Source organism: Phocoena sinus, chromosome 6, assembly GCF_008692025.1.
Source record: "Phocoena sinus isolate mPhoSin1 chromosome 6, mPhoSin1.pri, whole genome shotgun sequence".
NCBI classification, from domain to species: domain Eukaryota; kingdom Metazoa; phylum Chordata; class Mammalia; order Artiodactyla; family Phocoenidae; genus Phocoena; species Phocoena sinus.
The window spans coordinates 20,592,546-20,612,299 of record NC_045768.1 but is presented as its reverse complement, the minus strand read 5'-3'; the positions used below and the strand labels follow the sequence as shown (position 1 = coordinate 20,612,299).

At 50.7% G+C, this 19,754-nt stretch overlaps 1 protein-coding gene across 6 annotated transcripts; it reads right to left on the bottom strand.

The window, feature by feature from the left end:
* Positions 1-6,054: 6,054 nt before the first annotated feature.
* ALAD (aminolevulinate dehydratase) lies at positions 6,055-16,003 on the bottom strand. Of its 6 annotated transcripts, none has more exons than XM_032635327.1 (13): positions 15,803-15,967; positions 10,430-10,616; positions 9,425-9,475; positions 8,866-8,962; positions 8,365-8,500; positions 8,174-8,257; positions 7,985-8,073; positions 7,708-7,763; positions 7,533-7,620; positions 7,359-7,445; positions 6,856-6,985; positions 6,337-6,437; positions 6,055-6,207 (listed from the first exon to the last, which is right to left on the bottom strand). In XM_032635327.1, the coding sequence occupies exons 2-12, from the start codon at positions 10,540-10,542 to the stop codon at positions 6,349-6,351; spliced, it is 1,020 nt and encodes a 339-aa protein (XP_032491218.1). In that variant the 5' UTR covers positions 10,543-10,616; positions 15,803-15,967; the 3' UTR covers positions 6,055-6,207; positions 6,337-6,348. The 6 variants fall into 6 exon arrangements, with proteins under 6 accessions (XP_032491218.1, XP_032491216.1, XP_032491214.1 ...); XM_032635325.1 differs by lacking the exon at positions 15,803-15,967 and adding an exon at positions 11,300-11,451; XM_032635323.1 differs by lacking the exon at positions 15,803-15,967 and adding an exon at positions 11,243-11,393.
* Between the last annotated feature and the right edge of the window lie 3,751 nt (positions 16,004-19,754).

Genomic DNA, 19,754 nt, shown 5'->3' with positions numbered 1-19,754 from the left:
TCTAGAGCCCGCGAGCCACAACTACTGAGCCCGCATGCCACAACTACTGAGCCCACGTGCCACAACTACTGAAGCCCACGCACCCAGAGCCCGTGCTCCACAACAAGAGAAGCCACCGCAATGAGAAGCCCGTGCACCACAATGAAGAGTAGCCCCCGCTCACCACAACTTCCGCTCACCACAACTTCCGCGCACAGCAAGGAAGACCCAATGCAGCCAAAAATAAATAAATAATTTTTTTTTTATGGTACGCGGGCTTCTCACTGTTGTGGCTTCTCCCGTTGCGGAGCACAGGCTCCGGACGCGCAGGCTCAGTGGCCATGGCTCACGGGCCCAGCCACTCCGTAGCATGTGGGATCTTCCCAGACTGGGGCACGAACCCGTGTCTCCTGCCTTGGCAGGCGGACTCTCAACCACTGCGCCATCAGGGAAGCCCAAATAAATTAATTTTTTAAAAATTGGCATTGTCTATTTTTTAAAAAATTTTAGGCATTCTGATAGATGTATGGTGGAATCTCATTATGGTTTTAATTTTAATTTCTCCGTTGACTAGTGAAGATAACACCTTTTCATGTGTATTGGCCAAGTTTTCACTTAATTTACATGAATAACACATGAATATATCCTTGTTAGATAAAATACATGAATATAAAAATGCACTTCAAGCTAAGGTAATACATAAAAGGAGAAAGTCCCTCTAAAAGTAATCCCTCACCTCTACCCCTTGCAATCCCTCCCCAACTTTTGAGCACTGGGTTTGGAGTTAGGAGACCTATATCCAGCCTTGGTCTGCCACTGACTTGTGTGAATTTGAACAAGTCCCCTTTCTGAGTCTGTCTCTCATCTATAGAATTAGAGTGGTTACTTAGTAACCTAAGTGGTTACTTAGGTTACTAAGGACCTCTTTACTTTGATAGTCTGAGCACTGTTTCCGTGATTACAAGAAACTCCATGTGTTGGGAATGGCCATTTGCCCGCATATCCATCTCCTTAGTAATTGAATTATTCTCTCCATCTTCCTTAGTAATTGAACCCCTGAGTTTTAGCTGAGTACAGGGCTGCCCCACCAGGCTCTGTTTTCCAGCCTCCCTTACACAACTAGGTGTGACCTTGTGACTAAGTTCAGACAAGGGCAGAATGGTGTGTACAACTTTCAGGTTGGGCCCTTGTAAAGAAGCGTCATGCCCTCCATTTGCCCTTCTCTTTCAGCTGACTGAAAAGAGGACCTGATGGTGGGAACTGGACCCACCATCTATGATCACGAGATAGAAGCGGAGATGTGTGGAGGATGACAGAACGAGGCAGGAGCCATGACCCACCACCCCAGACATAGCCTGGACTACTTAGAGGGAAACGTATTTCCATCTTAAGTTACCGTTATTTTGGCTTTTGTTATAATTACTACACATGAATCCTGACTAACACAGGGTGACGGGGGAATGACTTTAAATTGGGTGTCAGGGTAGGTTTCTTTGAGGACGTGACACTTAAACCAAGATCTTAACAATGAAAAGGAAACAGCCATACAGATTTTGGAGGAAAGCATTCCTGGCAAAGGGGACGACCACAGGTGCAAAAGCTCTGAGATCCCACCAGCCGTCTGTGTAAGGAGGGAGACCTTGTCAATCATGGTGCCACATCTCCCATTCCATTGTTTATAGGGACTGAACGGAGAGGCTGGTTATGTGACCTGAGCAGGGCCAATCAGAGACCTCCAGAGATTTGCTATGTGAATAATGGGATAGAAAGGATCTTTCTCTGGGATTAAGGACCATCTAAGGATCATGTTGCTGTTAAGTGGCAAAAGCCCATTTTAGAATAAAGGCAAGCTGAGGCAAACACATATGAGAACTAGGAAGCGACAGAGGTCTCCATGAGAGCCTTTGACCCTAGATCCAGCTACACTTGACCTTATTACAGCCCAATTATGGAAACCAATTACTTCCTTTTTTGTTACTGAATTAAGTTTTTGTCACTGGCAACCAAGAGTACCCAGAACAATGCAGAATATAGGGTGTTGTAAGTCGCAGGCCCTGATATGTGGAATTGGCCGGCAGAGTCCACATGGGGCATATAATAGGTCAGGACTCCCCCTTCCCTAGTTGGGAAATTGGTAGTAAAATGTTTGGTTAAAATGCCTGTTGTTTTGGGGGACCCTCAACCATAGGCCCACTGAGGTAGTTTTAGGGACCTTTTTTTTTTTTAAATTTATTAATTAATTTATTTATTTTTGGCTGCTCTGGGTCTTCGTTGCTGCGCACAGGCTTTCTCTAGTTGTGGCAAGGGGGCTACTCTTTGTTGTGGTGCGTGGGCTACTCATTGCGGTGGCTTCTCGTTGCGGAGCACGGGCTCTAGGGCACGCGGGCTTCAGTGGTTGTGGCACGCGGGCTCAGTAGTTGTGGCTCAAGGGCTCTAGAGTGCAGGCTCAGTAGTTGAGGCGCACAGGCTTAGTTGCTCCGCGGCATGTGGGATCTTCCTGGACCAGGGCTCGAACCCGTGTCCCCTGCATTGGCAGGTGGATTCTTAACCACTGCACCACCAGGGAAGCCCAGTTTTAGGGATCTTAGAGAAACAAAAAGTGAGGACGATGGAATGTGTAGGCTATTTGTGGTGGCCTTCAGGATGTCCCAGAGACAAGCTACCGTCCACGCTGGCACATCTGAGAGGGAAATAAAAAAATCAAATCTTGTTGAGAGAGGCCCTTAATGCTCACCAAATGCCTGGAAATCTGAGAATAAAATCTCTTGTTGATTGTTAAAAACTGAGTTCTCTGCCCAAAGATAAAATTACGACTCGCAAGAAGAAGGCACACAGCAGGAGACGGGGACTGTGGAGGAGCCAGGCCCCCCAGGACCACCCAGATCCCTCCAGCTGCCTGCCTGGTCATTACTGCCTTTGTAGACAAAGCATAGTGGGGTGGGGGTGGAGCAGACAGTAGGCTGGTACCTCAGGTGCCGAGTCCTGACTCCAGAGGGTGCCACTCACATAGACCTTGATGCCTGAAGGCAACCCCATTACTGGAACTACTAATAGCATAATGTTAGGGCCATAATTTTGTTAGTTTATTAGGAGGTGGTATGGCACAGTGGGTAAGGGTAGAGGCCTTGGAGTTGGGCTATGTGAGTTCAAGTCCCAGCTCTGCTCTTTTTGGTGACTGGGGTTCTAGACCCAGTTCTGCCACAAACTTGTTGAGTGGCCTTGGGAGAGTCACATAAACTCTGTCGATAGAGCTTCCTCATTGCAAACCCAAGCTCAATTTAGGATACCCCTTCCAAGCTTTCCCACCTCAGTAAATGGCCTATCAGCCACCCAGGAGCTCAAGCCAAGTTCGTCCTTGACATCTAATCTACCTTCTAAATCCATTCCCTTCTCCATCCCCACTGCCACCACTCAGTCTAGGCCACATTTATTTGCACTTTGCCACAGTGCTGTCAAAATGCTTTTATAAAATGCAAATCAAGAGCCACTCATTCCCCTGACTAAAAGCCTTCAGATGGCTTCCCTTTCTCTGGGAATAATGAGAAGGCTCTCCATCTTCCTTCAGCATGGCTTCTGAACCCCTGCACGGTCTGGCCCTGGTGTCTCTCTGCTCGGTTCAGGCCTCTCTTCCCCATCCTTCCCTGTGTTCCAGCCACGCCAGCCTTCCAGCTCATTTTAGCCCCAGGGTTCCCTCTGCCGGGAATGCCCTTCCCTAAACATGTCTCAGCTTGGTGGCTCATTCTCCAGGTCTAGGTTTAAATATCAGACCCTCGGGGAAGTATTTTCTGATCTTCAAACCAGGTCAGGCCAGGTGTGGCCTTCACAGCACCTGTCACATCATTGGTAACAGGTCCGCCTCTTGGTTCTCCTCAGGGAGAATCATCATCACTCCACTCAAAGTTTACCCCTGGGGGCTCTCGACACAGTTACGTGCTCCCCGAGGGCTGTTTGTACCTAAAAGGCAGTGTCTATCTCCCATCTCCATGTGCCTAGAACAGAGCCAGGCCCCCATATGTGCTTGGCAATGATGAATGTAGGATGGCCTTGAAGGATGTTCCCTTCCACACTAACCAGAAATGAGCTCAGGGGCCAGGGGCCAGGGCCCAGGAAGCCAAGAAACTAAGGTGGCGGAAGGGTCTGGTGTGGCCCAAGCCCTGAGACCCATCAATGGCTGATCTCCCATGAATGTTTCGGGCCTCTAGGTGACTCTTCAAGTCCCAAAGGCTGAGGACAGAATGAGATCAGATCTTCAGTTAAGTCGGCCACAGCTCTGGGGAAAACTAGCAGGAGTTAGAGGGGAGCTGCTTCTGACTCATATAATTCCAAATTTTATAACATCCAAACTAACCTTGCTTTGACTCTAGAGTTGGGATTCTGTCACTTTGCAGACAGGTGGACTTGCAAACTGGCACCTCCTTAGCTGGGCCTGAACTTTCACTGGGGGGAAACATTATGTCGCGTCACCCTCAGAATGAATGGAAACCAGCTGCCCAAGCCAGAAACCCAACCCATCTCTGTTGCCTCCCATTCCCTCCCTCAATCCCCCCAATGTGAAAGAATCAGCAAAATCTTCTTATTCTATCTCCAGAATGTATTCTGAATATATTCTGCTTCCTTCTCTCTCCACTGCCACCACCCTGGTCCAGGCCACTGTCTTTGCTCCAGGGGGTCACCAACGGTCTCCTGACCAGGCTTTTTCTGGCTCACCCCTCCATTTTTATTTTTTATTTTTTTGCGGTACGTGGGCCTCTTACTGTTGTGGCCTCTCCCGTTGCAGAGCACAGGCTCCAGATGCGCAGGCTCAGCGGCCATGGCTCACGGACCCAGCCGCTCCACGGCATGTGGGATCTTCCTGGACCGGGGCACGAACCCGTGTCCCCTGCATCGGCAGGCGGACTCTCAACCACTGCGCCACCAGGGAAGCCCCACACCCCTCCACTTTTTTCACAGGAGCAGAATGGGGGAAATTGGAACACATGTAAGTCCTGGTTAAGATCCTTCAGATGGCCTTCTATCAGATGCAAAATAGAACCCAAGTTTCCTACAAGGTGCAGGATATACCTTTCCAACCTCCAGTCCTGCAGCCCACCTTCCTCTTCCTCATCTGGCTCCCAGCGGCCCTGCCAAGCTCCTCCCACTGCAGGAGCCTGTGCACTCCGTCATTCTCGCAGCTTCTGGTGTCTGCTTCCCTCTGCCCTCTGTAAGGGTCTTTCCTTGTCCCTCAACCTCATGGAGGGCTCCTCAAGTGAGGCCCATCATCTGTTACTCTCTGTTTCAGACCCTTTCTTTCCCTAGAAGCACTATTACAATGTATAACTGCCTTGTCTGTTTTCTTGTTGTTTTCTGTCACCCCTGTTCTCCTTGTATAGATTCCACTCAGAGACAAGCTGAGGTCTGTCCTGCTATACCCCCAGGACCCAGCATTGTGTGTGGGCACAAAGCAGACCTTCTCAAAAAACACCTCTTCAGTAAAAATCCTTTTTGGTGGTGGCATCTCCAACCGTCAGGAACTCTCTCTTTGCTTCCGAATTTCGGTCCTTAGGCAGCGTTCCTGCTTGTCAGTGAATAATTCTTTTCTGCTCGTTAATGAGTAATTCTTCTCTGGGTTTATGGCTCAGAGAACAACAGGAGATCTCAGGCAGCCTGGCAAGCACTGGCCTGTGTGGGAATCACCTTCTAGTGGAATCGCAGCAAATCTCAACTCTAAACCCAGGGTGTCTGTCTAAGCCTCAGTCCCAGTGTGCCCAGCTCTGCTGCCAGAGGCCTCGAGCTTTCCAGAGCTTCTGAGGGTCCGAGATTCAACTGCCCTCCTTTTCCTTTAATGCTCCAAGCCTTTCTCCCAGGCCCCACTGAGCCAATGCCCATGATTCCTGGTGGCTTTCAAGCTGAAGCCACCCCTGAGGAAGGAGCTGGGGTGGCAGAGGTGAGCCTCGGGGTTGACCCAGGGGAGGGGTAGGGAAGCCTAGGAGAGCCCATGAGGATGTGGCTGTGAGTGGGAAGATTTGGCACTCTGGCAGAAACCACCCAGGGCTTCTGGGCACCTGCCAGCACGTAAGCAGGAAGAGGGCACGAGCACACAGTTCTAAAAGCATCGTTTACTTTGGTTTTCACTTCTCCAAGGCTCAGGGATTAAGAAGTTCTAGTTCTGGGGTCTTGAACACTTTCTCCATCACTCCTTCAGCCACTGCAACAGCTGAGGCGTGTAGTAGGTGATGATGACGTCAGCACCTGTGTTGGGAGAGAGGCGGGAAGCAGGGGGAGGGCAGGGCGTCAGCTCGGGGAATACCTTCTGGGAGATGAGGGCCGGGGGTGGGAAGAAGGCTACCATGAAGAGGCACAGCCCACGGGTGTCACAACCTAAGACTGGGTTCAGTTCCAGTGAGTCCTAGCTCTGTACGTTGTGTGACCTCGGGGAAGGCATTTTCTCCTTCTGGGCCTCAGTTTGCCAATGTATAAGACTGCACAGTGGGGGAAACAGGTAAGCTGTGAGTTCCCTCCCCACGCTGTATGCTTTACCAACAAAACCAGCTCCTATTTGTGAAGTGACAAGCATATGCCAGTTACACGTAGCATCTCGTTTAATCCTCTTGACAACCACGCACCAGCTATCTTATCCCTAGTTCATAGACAAGGACACTGGAGTTAGAGAAGTGGCTTGGCCAAGGTCTCAAAACCAAAAAATAACAGAGGGCTCTGCGTGCTTCACTGTTCCACATTCTGTCCTGCGGTTTCATGTCTCTTCCCCAGCCTGTCTAGATCTCTGGCATTTCCAGGCATGAGACTCCAGGCTGTCTCATGACTTTATTTCCCTATCTGGTCAAAGTGCCTATCAGTCCCTGCGGCACATGTCAAAAACTCCCACCCCTGCTTGCTCACCTGCTCTGCGGAAGGCAGTCATGACCTCCAGTACAGCAGCCTTGAGATCAAACGCTCCGGCCTGGGCTCCATGCCACAGCATGGCAAACTCTCCAGAAACGTGGTACACGGCGAGAGGGAGCTCAGGGTGCTGCGGAGAAGCAGCGGGGGGCAGGCAGGTTGAAGTGGGGGTGGGCATGCCTCTGGGAGTATCCCTTCCTCCCTGCTCAATGTGTGACCGTCTTGAGCCCCAAGCCCTGAGTCACTGCTGCTGCCGGCCTGGCCCATCCTCGAGCTGTTAAAGCAGAACTGTTCAAAGGCTCCTACAAGCCCTGGCGCAGAGGCCCACAGTGGTTCCCGGGGCAGGGACAGGGACAGGGGAGGGGGAGGGGTTGCTGGGGATTCCTGTTCCTGGGGAAGACTGCTCAACTCCGAGATTCTGCAGTCCCTCGATCAAAGGGCCCAGAATCTGTGGACACACTCTCATCTCCCCGAGCCCCCTCCGGCCTCTGCCCTGTGCTCACCTTGTTCTTTACCTCCCGCACGATGTCCAGGTAGGGCATTCCTGGCTTCACCATGAGCATGTCAGCTCCTTCCCGTACATCCCGGTCCTAAGGGATGAGTTACGGTGTGGGCAGTGCCTGGGAGGCGAGGTGACGGGGGACAGGCCGGGTGGGGCTGGCGCTCTGGTCACTCACCACCGCGCGGAGGGCCAGGCCTCGTGCTCCAGGCGGCAGCTGGTAGCAGCGGCGATCTCCAAAAGCTGGGCTCGACTGAGCTGCGTCCCTGGGAAGCAGAGACACCAGGGTGGGCTCCAGCTTTGGGTTAACGGGTCAGGGATTCAACAGCAGACCCCTGCCCATCCCCACTCACCGGAAAGGTCCATAGAAACAGGAAGCAAATTTGGCACTATAGCTCATCACTGATACCTATGGGCAGATAATAGGGGTCTCGGCTCAGCCAGCCCTCCAGATGTCCCAGGGTGAAGTGACAGGGAGAGAAAGGACCCAGGCCGGAAGTAGAGGTCTGTGTCCTAGTCCCACTGGAGCTCTGGGCCTTGCTTTCTCTGTGTGAGGTGCAGACACGGGGGCAGGTCTGGTCCAGGCTCTCTTACTTCCTCCCCACGTGCTGCCTGCACCCCTGCCCCTACCCTGTTGCCAAATCCATGTGCCATCAGAGCCTCCTTGATGGCTTCCACACGTCCGTCCATCATGTCCGATGGGGCCACCACCTGACATCCTAAAGGGCAGAAGGTGGCCTTCAGAACTCTGGGACCCTCCTATCCACCCTGCCACGTCCCCGACCCAGGTGTGCCCATTTCTGCTGGTGGCTCACTCACCTGCCTTGGCATAGGCCAGCGCCACCTCTGCCAGCCGCTGGCGGCTCTCCTCAGCTTGGAATGACCCATTCTCACTCAGAAGCCCTGCAAGACAGACAGCTAGGTTTGAGGGAGCATCCCAGGCTTTGGCCCGTCTCCACCACAGTGGGAGTGCTGGTGGCAGCAGGGCTGGTGGAAGGAGGGAAGCTCACCGCAGTGACCGTGGGAGGTGTAGGGGCACAGGCACACGTCGCATGCCACCAGGAGGCCGGGGAAGTTCTTGCGCAACAGACGGATGGCTTCGATAGTCGGGGAGTCCTCGGAGTCTGCCGCGGAGCCCCGCTCATCCTAGGGACAGGGGAAGGACAAAGCGGAAGGACAAAATCACAGGAAGCCTTTGGGAGGCACAGTGGCCAGCCACCAGGGCACAGCCCCGGCCCTCTCCTTTATCACCAGCCCCTGGACGAGGAGGCACGGGGAGGACCGTTCCCACTTTGCAGAGGGAAACCTGATTTGACCATTCAGAGCTGCAGCCCTACTTAGCTTCCTGATCCTACATGGCTGCTGTTTCAAGGGCAGTGGCTGTGTCCGTTCACCGGTGGCCCCAGGGCCAGCACAAGGCTGGAGCGAGGGTGTGATCAGTATGCAACCTCAGCTTATCCTCACCCAGCCTCCCCCTCACCTTCCCTCTGACCCCTCCTCTGAGTTGTCACCTTGGGAACTCTGCTGGGGACGCCGAAGACTAGGACACAGCGCAGGCCCTCCTCCAACAGGGGCTTCAGCATCTCTTCCAGCCGGTTCACACCATACCTGCATGGAGGGGCTGAAGTGAGGCAGGTCCCAGGCTAGGGTCCCCCCACCCCGTTGGCCTGTGCCTCTGTTAAGAGTCGAGGTGCACATGGCACCAGGAGGGCTCAAGCCTCACAGTACATGGAGGGGCAGGAATGCACCCACCAAACAGATGGGAAAACCGAGACCCCACGTAGCAGAGCTATGGGATTCAGCTGTGGAAGGCCCCTTCAAGGTTCTGTTATTGACCTCCCATCTGAAGTTCAGCGTTCCTCTGCTATGGCGCCTCTGGTGACAGGTAGCTCATTACTGACCGAGGCTGCCTCTTTTGTGGTGGAACAACTCTGCCCCCCGAGACAGTCCTTCTGAGCTGAAGTCAGCCTCTCTGGATCTTCTGCCTCCTGGGTCTGCTTCTGCTTCCTGTCACCTCCACCTGTGAAATCGCTCCCTCCATAACCCTGCCCTCCCCACTCCGTCTCCTACCTGGCCACTCCTGGGAGGCTGGCGATAGGCTGTTTGTCATCAGGAACATCCCTGCAAGAGTGGGGGATGGGCTATGGATTGGTAGCTGTGGGAAGGGCCAGTGGTGAAGGGGTGACTGGGAGAGATGGTTGGGAAACTCGGAAGGAATATGGAGGTGGAGATGGTTGGAGGAAGATGGGATCCAGTGTCTGGTTCCCCTGCCTGGCCAAGCCCAGGGCCTGAAATAATAATAGGAACAACAAGAATAACAGTGACAACAAGCAACTGTACTCAAAGAACAGTACTCCTAGGAAGGAGTCAAGTGGTTAAGAACTTGGACACTGAGATCAGAAGGTCCTTGCTTGCTATCCCAGCCACTTACTGACTGGGCGACCTTGGCCAAATGGTACTCTTTGAGCCTCAGGGCCTTCATCTGTATCCTGGGTCGATTCATTCATTCATTCAACAAATGTTTATTGAGCACTTATTATGTGTCAGGTACTGTTCTAGGCTCTGGCAACACAACAGTGAACAAAACAGACAAAAATCCCTGCCCTCGTGGAGATGACATTCTAAGGGATAATATCCGTATTTTTCTCATATGAATACTGTCAGGGTGGAATGAGATAATATACATAGGTGCTTAGCATACTGGTACCTGGGACACAGTAAGCCCTCAGTACGTATCAGCTGTGCTATCGTGACTGATCCTGACTGCCACCTCTGACACGTACATAGTACTTTACAGCCAACGAAACATCGTCTCGGCTTCTGTCTTGTTGCAAAAACTCAGGATGAAAGGCAAGGGTTATTTTTATTTTCCAAATGGGAAGACTGTATTCTCTTCAAGGTTTGTTTTTTTCTTAATGGCTGTCCTTAACCCAGTAGGCCACTTCCGATACCTTGAGCTCTAAGCTGACAGCCCACTTTATCCCCGCAACACAGACACCTGCTCTGTTCACGTGTATGCACACACACTCAACCCACCCCCTGCCGATCAGAGACCTGGCTCATTTGCGGACTCACGTGACAAAGATGGGGTAGATGAGGCTGGAGGCACTGAGGCTGGTGGTGGTTGCCTGCCAGGTCCGAAGTAGTGGGTGGAAGTAGCCGCTGTGCAGGACTGACTGGGGCTGCATGGTGGGCAGGGGGGACAGAGGGCAGCTGGGTGGCTGGAACTGAGGGTTCTTGGGGGTCTGCCTCGTGCTCAGCTCTGTGAGGGCGACGAGAGGCGCGTGAGACGTGGTCCCTGGCACCGGGAGGTGGTCACATACCCGCAGGCTTTTCCAGATTCCTGCTTCCCCTGCTCTCTACCCCAGTGCTACTCCTAGTGGGGTTCACCAATCCCTGCCGGTGTGCACCAAGATAAGTAGGCACTTCCATGAAACTTCAGAAACTTTCAGAGACTTCTAGAGCAAGTTGAATCTAATAATATAAAATCTGGGTTTGTATTTTATTTGGTCTCTTTTTTTAAAACATGCCTCTATTAATTCATTTTCATTGCATTTTATCAAAGAATCAGTCTGGGATGGACTGGACATTACTATGAGAAACCCTGATCTAGCCACCACTTAAGCTTTGCCTATTCCATGAACAATGTCCATGGCCATGGCAGAAATTTTAGAAAAGTACAGATAAGCAAAAAGAGAAAAATTTCCTGTAATTCTACCTCTAGGGGAAAACTGTTAACCCCTTGGTACACGGACACACACTAAGAGGATTAAATCGCACCATGCCGACAGACAGACAGACATGCCTGTGGAATGGCCACAGAGGCTGCTTTTCCAGCCCGAGAGCCTCCTGCCGCTCCCCAAGCACACTTGGCTGCGTTCCGCTCACCCTCCTTCCCTAGGAGGCTGGTGCTCTTTCCACAACTTCCCCATCCCCAAGTCCTACCAGGTTGTCCACCAGGCGGCCCCTCCTTCCCTCTCCCCTGCAGCATCTCTTCTTGCCCAGATCACAGTCTCTCTTATATACCAGTTCTCTGTGGCCTTATCTTATCTCGTCCCAGCAGGCGGAGCTTCTGCAGGGCAGGGTCCACACTTAGCTCATGTTTGCCTCCTGCACAGCACTCTGCCACACAGTAAATACATTTACCCACATGAAGTACAAGACAATATGCCCTAAATGCCAAATAAGGGGTGTAAGAAGGAAGCTGGGGCATTAACGTTTGTTTCTTGAGCACCTACTATGTGCCAGGCCACGCTGGGCACTCGCACACATGATTTCTCATCCAGTTGGCACCGCAGTCCCAGGGGATCGGGCTGACTGAGCGCATCTCGGAGAGGCCGAGCCTACCATGAAGCAACCATGACTTCCAATGTGAGTTAGGAGGTCAAAAGCTTGTTGGAAGAAGACAGGACTAGAACTCGGTTTTGCAGGATGAGTGGGCTCGGCTTGGCAGAGGGAAAGGGGAGAATGTTCCCTCCGGAGGGGAAAGAAGGGGCCCGGAGGACGGGCTGTGGACTGCTCTGAGGACTGAAGAGGCAATCGAGGATGTGTGTTTGGAGGGGAGGGGCGGCCAGACCCAGGACAGGGAAGATTTCTGAGCAGGGGGCGGGGCAGGGGCCTGCTCAGAGCCTGGCTTTAGGAAGATAATTCTTGCATCCTGAGCAGAGCTGACTAGACGCAGAGGACAGAGGCTGTGGGGCGAGAGGGGTAGGGAGGTGGGGCCATCCTAAGGCGGCCAAGAGGCAGTCTCTTGGGGCGGATGTGCTAGCTTGCTTGACCTGGAGGGCAGCGGAGACAGGGACAGGCAGGAAGGGGGGGGGGGGGGGTGAGCTTGGAGAGAGGAGGTGGGGAGCTCCGTTTTAGACGCTTCCCTTTGGAGGTGCCTAACAGCCAAGTAGGGGGAAAACAAAGAGCCACCAATCTCTCCTTGTATGAATGGGACCTCAAGGCCCAGAGAGGGGCAGGGACTTACCCACGGCTGCACACTCTCTGGGCCTGGTGGGGGGTCCTTCAGTACACTGATGATGCCTTCCCCTCCCCCTGTCCTCCAGCCTCCCAGGCCCCTTGGCTCCCTCCCAACTAGCTCAGGGGCCTGTTTCATCTGATCCTCCTCCTTGGCGGGGTTGGGGTTATCAGGAGCCACACAGGATCCACTCCACCACCACACCCCTGGGCCAGCCACATCATCTGACCCAAGGGCAAGCCAGGCCTCCCCAAAGATGTCCCAACTCCCATATGAGCAATCATTTAGCAGATACAAAGTCCTGAGTGCCCATTTTGTGCAAGATTTTGCTCTTAGGTCTGCCAAGGATTAGCCCAGCTCAGAGAGGTTAAGTCACTTGCCCAAGATCACACAGCTAGTGACTGAGCCAGAATTTGAGTTTGTTGTAGACAATGAGTGCAGGGTTTTACCTACCATACCCCATACTACTGATAAACACTTGATTCAGTAGGCGTTGCTCTGCCTATACTATCTCTGCCTTGGAGAGATGGAGGGTATCAGAGAAAAATATACTGAGTGTATGTTGTGTGCTGGGCACTGCCCCAGGTACTTTACACATATATATTATCCCATTTAATTGCAGATAATTGTTCTAACTTTTAATGAGAAGGAGGTGGAGGCTCAGAGAGGTTAACTGACTTGCTCAATGTCATTCTAGAGTCACATCATATTTTGAAGGTAGGTCTTTAGGTCTCTAACTCACTTTCCAAAGAACCTTTATAGCAGCAGGCCCCCTGCTTCTGGAATCCAAAGCTGCATTCCACTGGCTTCAAACCCACATCTACTTTAGAAGGCTGAGGAAGCAAATGCCTTCTCCTTATCAGAAGCGAAAGGGCAGGGCTGCCTAGGGGCCTTGCAGTCCAATTCACCGGGAGGAGACTGGGGGTTTGGGGGTGGGGGTTAGAGAGTGGTGAGGGGGAGGCCTTACTAGGGCGGTTCCACTTTTATGTTTTGTTTTTTTTTAAATTTTAGGATTCAGCGAGAGACTTGAGAAATGGGTATTAGTGCTGAAAAAAATTAAAAAGTTGAAAATCACCAACCCTGTTTAATCTTTTACATTCTGCTGTGGAAAGTAGGGTGCAGAAAGGAGACAGGAGTTATTTGACATCCACAGCGAGTCAGGTACAAAGCTGGGCTTCACCATGGGTCTCCTGGCTTCTACTCAAGGGCCTGTCACCTGCCCCACAGGTAGTCATTCTGTTACATACGTGCTTAATAAACAAACATCTGTTTTTTGTTGTTGTTGTTTGTTTGTTTGTTTCGCTGTGCCACGTGTCACCTTAGTTCCCCGAACAGGGATCGAACCCGTGCCCGCTGCAGTGGAAGCGTGGAGTCTTAATCACTGGACCGCCAGGGAAGCCCCAATAAACAAAGAACTGTGAAGTAGAACAACATCCCCTGAGCAACAGAGGTGCTTCTCTGTTTGCAGAGCCAAATCCAGGTGGAGGTTTTGCTTTGCCAAAAGTCCCTAAAAAATTGGAAGATTTTCACATACTTGGAAGGGGCACTTCTCCCAAATTAAGGGAGCCCGTAAGCCACAGCTTAAATCCTGTGACACCACACTGAAGACAAGGGTAAGTCACCATGGGATGCAGAACAGGTTAGCTTAACTGGAAGGCTGTAGCAGGCAGTTCAGAAAGAGTAATGTTTCAGGGTCAAACAGTCTCAGGTCTGCTCTGTGCTCTGTGTATGACTTTGGGCAAGGTTGCAGAATCTTCATTTCGTAATCTATGAAATGGGAATGATACTATCAAACTTGCAAAGCTGCAGAGAAGATCAGAGATAGTGAGGAGGTACATGCCTGGTACAGTAGCCACTCAGTAAATATGCAGCTACTTTTACTATCATTAGGAGTAGAAGTGGGCTGACAAGACCTCCTGGAGTGGATCACAGTTGTGTCCTCTGCACCACACCCAGAAGGGAGAACTTTCACTCAAACCTGGATGGGCCACAGGGTCTCCCAGGATATCTGAGGTGGGGGTCCTTGCCTTCCAGCAGCTTATGTGGTGAAGGAGAAATAGTCACCATACGGATGCTACAGTAGAGGGGTGGACTATATGCTATAGGAGGGACCTGTGTCTCTGGGAATCAAGGATGGATGGCTTCATGGAACAGGCAACACTGAGGGATAAGTAAAATTTCAGATTGATTGTGAAAGTATCTCCTTCCTTAGAAGGTAACTTCTCCAACTTGGGAGTAACCTAAGCTGGGCCCTGAGAACTACCACCCGGAGGGGCTGAGAAGAGATGCAGGGCCTGATCCCCCCATGTTGTGCTCCACTGAGGATTCCAGAGGCTGTGGTCTTGGCACACAGGGTTGTGAGCTGCTGCCAGCGACCGCAGGCTCTGCCACTTGCAGGGGAGGGCCAGCTAGGTAGAAGGTGGCCAGGGCTGAGAAATCCAAACCCCCAGAAGGGCCCAGGACAGCAGCTGTCAGGCAGTTCTGAAAAGGAGCCAACTGGCTACCTGTTTATTCAAACTGCATTTCCTGAATATCTACTCTGGGCCTGCCCCAGTGCTAGGAACAGGGATTAAAGAGAAGGAGACCCAGGCCTTGACTTGGCTTTGAAGAGCCCAAATCTTCTCTGGAGCTAAAAGGAGAATCAGCCAGTTCCACAAATTCCTAGAACATAGTGACGAAGAGGTTCCTTAAAGCTTGCTGACTATGTTACTGAAATGATGGTGATACTGGGCTGACATTGGTCCAAGATCCTGCAGGGGGTCAGTGGCAGATCTCGGGCCAGAATCCAGGTCTCCAGCAGAGAAGTCCTCAATGTCCACCATTACCCCTTGATACTTTAAGTATAGATTTCAAAGCTGCTTATCAGCGGAGCTGGGCTCCTGGAGAGCTCTGGGTGAAGGGGGTGAGGGAGGAAAGAGGCAGAATGGTGACTCTGGACCTGGCTGCAGTTGGCAGCACGAGGGTTACGGGTGTGGGTTTTGGAGTCTGTAGATGTGGGTTCAAATCCTGATTCTGTCACCTTCCAGCTGTCTGAACTCAGAATCCTCATCTGGTAAATAAGGACTTGAACAGACCTCAATGGGCTGTTGTTAAGACTGAATGGGCCAATGCATGTAACGTACGTACAATCCTAGCACAGAGCGGCTGTTATTGTTTGCACCTCCCTCCCCCATCCTGCGAGGCATCTCGGGCTCTCCACTGATGGAGACTACCCAAGCAGTCTCCAAGGGAATGGACCCCAGACAGGAGACTCGGAGCCCAGACCCGGGTCCCCAAGGGCAACGGCCATGCAGAGACCTCAACCCCGCTGCAGCAAGACAATCTACCTCTAAGAGCCTAAATAGGAGTCCCAGAGTGACTCCGTCCCCGGCTGCACCGCCAGCGCTTGTGGATTACAGCAGAGTCTGGGTCTGGGGACACAAGACTTTGATGCCACAGCCCCTGCCTCCAAGTCCGCCATCTCCCCGAGTCCAGTCCCCACTCACCTGCCGCCCTAAGGAATCTGAGACGCCACTCCCGCCAGCACTGCCGCGCGCTCTAGTCTCCCAGGGCCCACGTGGGGGCGGGGCGGCTCTCCCGGAAGCAGCCCCCTCTCTCACAGCCCGCCCCCTACCGCGTGCAGGCCATCCCCCCTGCGGGCACTTGGCCTGAGGTCGGCTCCGGCCTATGCCACGCCCACTGACGTCAGCAGGCCTGGCCAATCGGGTGTGCAGAAAGGCTGAAGGGCCCGCCCGTCCCTACGCTGAGGTTCGCTCCTGAGCTGCGGAAGTCCCGGGGGAACCCACTTGGGGGCGCAGGAGCGGCGCGGCAAGGGTGCTGCGTGTGAACCGGCCTCGAGGTTAGAGCCCTGAGGTGTTCTTTATAGCCCCTCTTTTCCCAGCCTAGCGCATACTTGGCACTGGTTGTTTATTGAAAGAATAATTAGATGTCAAGGACATTAAAACAACACCATAGTGCCTAACACAATAACTAAGTCCATTTTTGCGGACTGAGCATTTTAAAGTTGTTGAGTTCAGCACCAGGCTGCCCTCCAAGTTTTCAGAGAAAATTTATTCCAGCGTAATTTCTCAGGGCTTACTCACTCTGTACCATAGTTTGGGAGATGTGATGTGAAAGACATGGGCACTTTGGAAAGGCTCCAAGTCTGATAGGGGCATCAGACCTGTCTATTATGGGTACAGTGAGAGATTTGACCAAAAGTCTGGGGGGGAAAGATGGGGCAGGAGGGCTCTGGTGAGGCTTATGGGGCTTGGGTGAACTGGTAGCATCAGATGAGTGAAATAGGGGTCAGGATCAATACCCTAGCAAATTAATTCCTTTTTTTCCCCCCTAAATATTTACTTATTTATTAATTTGGCTGTGCCGGGTCTTAGTTGCTGCACGCGGGATCTTTAGTTGTGGCATGTGGGATCTTTAGTTGTGGCATGTGGGATCTAGTTCCCTGACCAGGGATTGAACCCGTGACCAGGGATCGAACCCAGGCCTCCTGCATTGGGAGTGTGAGTATTAACTGCTGGACCACCAGGGAAGTCCCAGGAAATCCTTTGTGAAAGTGAGAGGGGGATTATTGAAAAGTCGACTTTGAACTGTGAAGAATGTCAGAGGGTTGTATTACACTTATTCTCAGATTTTATTTCTCAAAATCTGTACCCCAAACCTGTTTTATACCTCCTTATACTCCAAGTCTAAGAGGCAGAGAGGCTTAATGCTGGGAAAATATGACACTGCTTAGTTCCCAGCTGCTAGAGTTCTGATCTGTGTTCCAATAAGGAAGGTGGTGGAAAGAAAGTAATGCTTTTTTGTGCATTAATAAGTTAGGGACAGTACCATACATTTTACATTCACTTATCTAATCTTGATGACAACTATGTTACTATCCTCACTTTATAGACTGGGAAAATAATTGCCAGGAGATTAATTTGCCCCATGCCACACTGGGATTTCTCTTCATTGCCTGCAAACCATATTCCTTCAACTCACAGAGGTAATTACTATTTATTTTTTCCCCCAGTTTAGATCCCCTGCCCAGCAGGTCTTTCATAACACCTCTCCTGGACTTCCCTGGTGGTCCAGTAGTTAAGACTCCATGCTTCCAATGCAGGGGACATGGGTTCAATCCCTGGGCAGGGAAGTTCCGCATGCTACATGGCATGGCCAAAAACAAAAACAACAACAAAATACCTCTCCTATCTCTGAGTTTATTGATAACTAAAAATAATCAGTACCATTGGATACCTCCAAGATCCCAAACAGGGTGGAAAATTTAAGAATGTTGCTGTTTGGTGTAATCTATTTTTCCCATGTCACTCTTATTCTTGACTGAGAGACCTGTTCCCACTTCTTGCACCACCCCCCCTTTAAAATATAATTTTACCTTTATCTGTCACTCTTATCCATAAAAAGTATTGTGAATGCAACGACATGACTCTTAAATGTAACGCTGAGCAAAAGGAGTCAGACACAAGAGAACATATTGTATGATTTCATTTATATGAAGCGCAAACCCAGGCAAAATTAACCTGTGCTGGAATTCAGGATAGTGACTACTACTGGGGAGATAGGAAGTGACTGGAAGGGAGAGTGAAGGTTCTTTTTAGGGTGCTGGTCATGTTGTTTATTGATCTCAGTGTGACTTTCATAGATATGTTTAATTAATTAATTAATTAAATTTTTTTCTTGGCTGCACCTGTGCTGCTTGTGGTATCTTGGTACCCCAACCAGGGATTGAACCCGGGCCCTCGGCAGTGAAAGTGTGGAGTCCTAACCACTGGACCGCCAGGAAATTCCTTCATAGATGTCTTTAGTTTGTGAAAATTTATCAACCTCTACTCTTATTTGCACCTTTTAGTATGTATATTCTACTTACTAAGTAAAAAGTAAAAAAAAAAAAACCCCAAACCCCCACTTTATTGAGTGCCTTCCAGGTAGGTACATGGCACTGGGCTAAATGCTTGTGAAGAGCATAAAAAGAACCAGATATTAGTGGTTACCAGGGGCAAGGGGAGGGAAGCATGGGGAATAACTGCTTGACTGGTATGAGGTTTTATTTTGGGGTGATGAACGTGTTTTGGAACTAGATAGACGTGGTGGCTGTGAATGTGCTAAATGCCACCGAGTTGCTCATTTTAAAATGGTTAATTTTGGGCTTCCCCATTGGTGCAGTGGTTAAGAATCTGCCTGCCAATGCAGGGGACACGGGTTCGAGCCCTGGTCCGGGATGACCCCACATGCTGCGGAGCAACTAAGCCCATGCGCCACAAGTACTGAGCCTGCGCTCTAGAGCCTACGAGCCACAACTACTGAGCCCATGTGCCTAGAGCCCGTGCTCCACAACAAGGGAAGCCATCACAATGAGAAGCCCGCGCACCACAATGAATAGTAGCCCCCGCTCACCACAACTAGAGAAAGCCTGCATGCAGCAACGAAGACCCAATGCAGCCAAAAATAAATAAAATAACTTTATTTAAAAAAAAGGTTAATTTTATGTTCTGTGAATTTTATCTCAATCAAAAAAGGAAATTGGTTAACCAAATTCAATATGGGTATTTTCTTAGCTTTGACAAATGTACCATGGTTATGTAGATTAACATGAGGGCAAATTGGGTGATGGTTATACTCTGCTACTTTTCTGTAAATCTAAAATTGTTCAAAAATAAAGTTTAGTTAAAAAAAATAGAAGCAAGGCAGTGGGCCACTGGAACGGAATCCCAGCTTTTATAAATTAGTGGTAAGTCACTTCTCTCTGATGAGCCTCAATTTCCCATCTGTGAAAATAGGAGATTTTTTGTAATTTTGCATGGGTAAGGATGGTAATCCTCCCACCCTCCAAATCCAAATCAGAATCTCTAAGCATGAAGGGCTGTGGTTAAAAACAGAGGAGAAACATTACCTTGGCCTAGTAAGGAAACTTCAAAATCTGGATACCACTACAGGATTGAGAGGGGTGTGGTTGGGAAAAACTGGCGGATGACCTCATTCTTCCCAGTCCTTGAATTCTATAGTTTTAAGTTATAGTCCCCACTCGCAGGAAACATGATTTTTCTTAGGTAGTCAAAGTTTGGTAAGAACTAGGGTCGTGTGGAAGAGTTCTTTGGGGGATTCATTCTTGACTGGAGCCTTATGTTGGGGTAGAAACATGTTACAGAAGGTCAGGTGAGCCCACCTTAAGCAGGCTTTGAATAACAACAGGTCTAGGTATGGATTTGACTTAACAGAAAGCAGTGAGGGACTGCAACATAGCAATGTTCCAGGAAGATCCACTTGGCAAGCAGTACACAGAGGAAGCTAGGGGAAGCAGAGGTGAGGCAGGAAACTGAGCTCAAAGGAAGCCACAGAAGTCCAGATGGGACTTGAGGGCTTGGCTGAGTGGTGCTCATGGGAATTAAGAAACGACATGTTAAAAAAAAAAAAAAAAAAGAAACGACATATTTCTAGGGA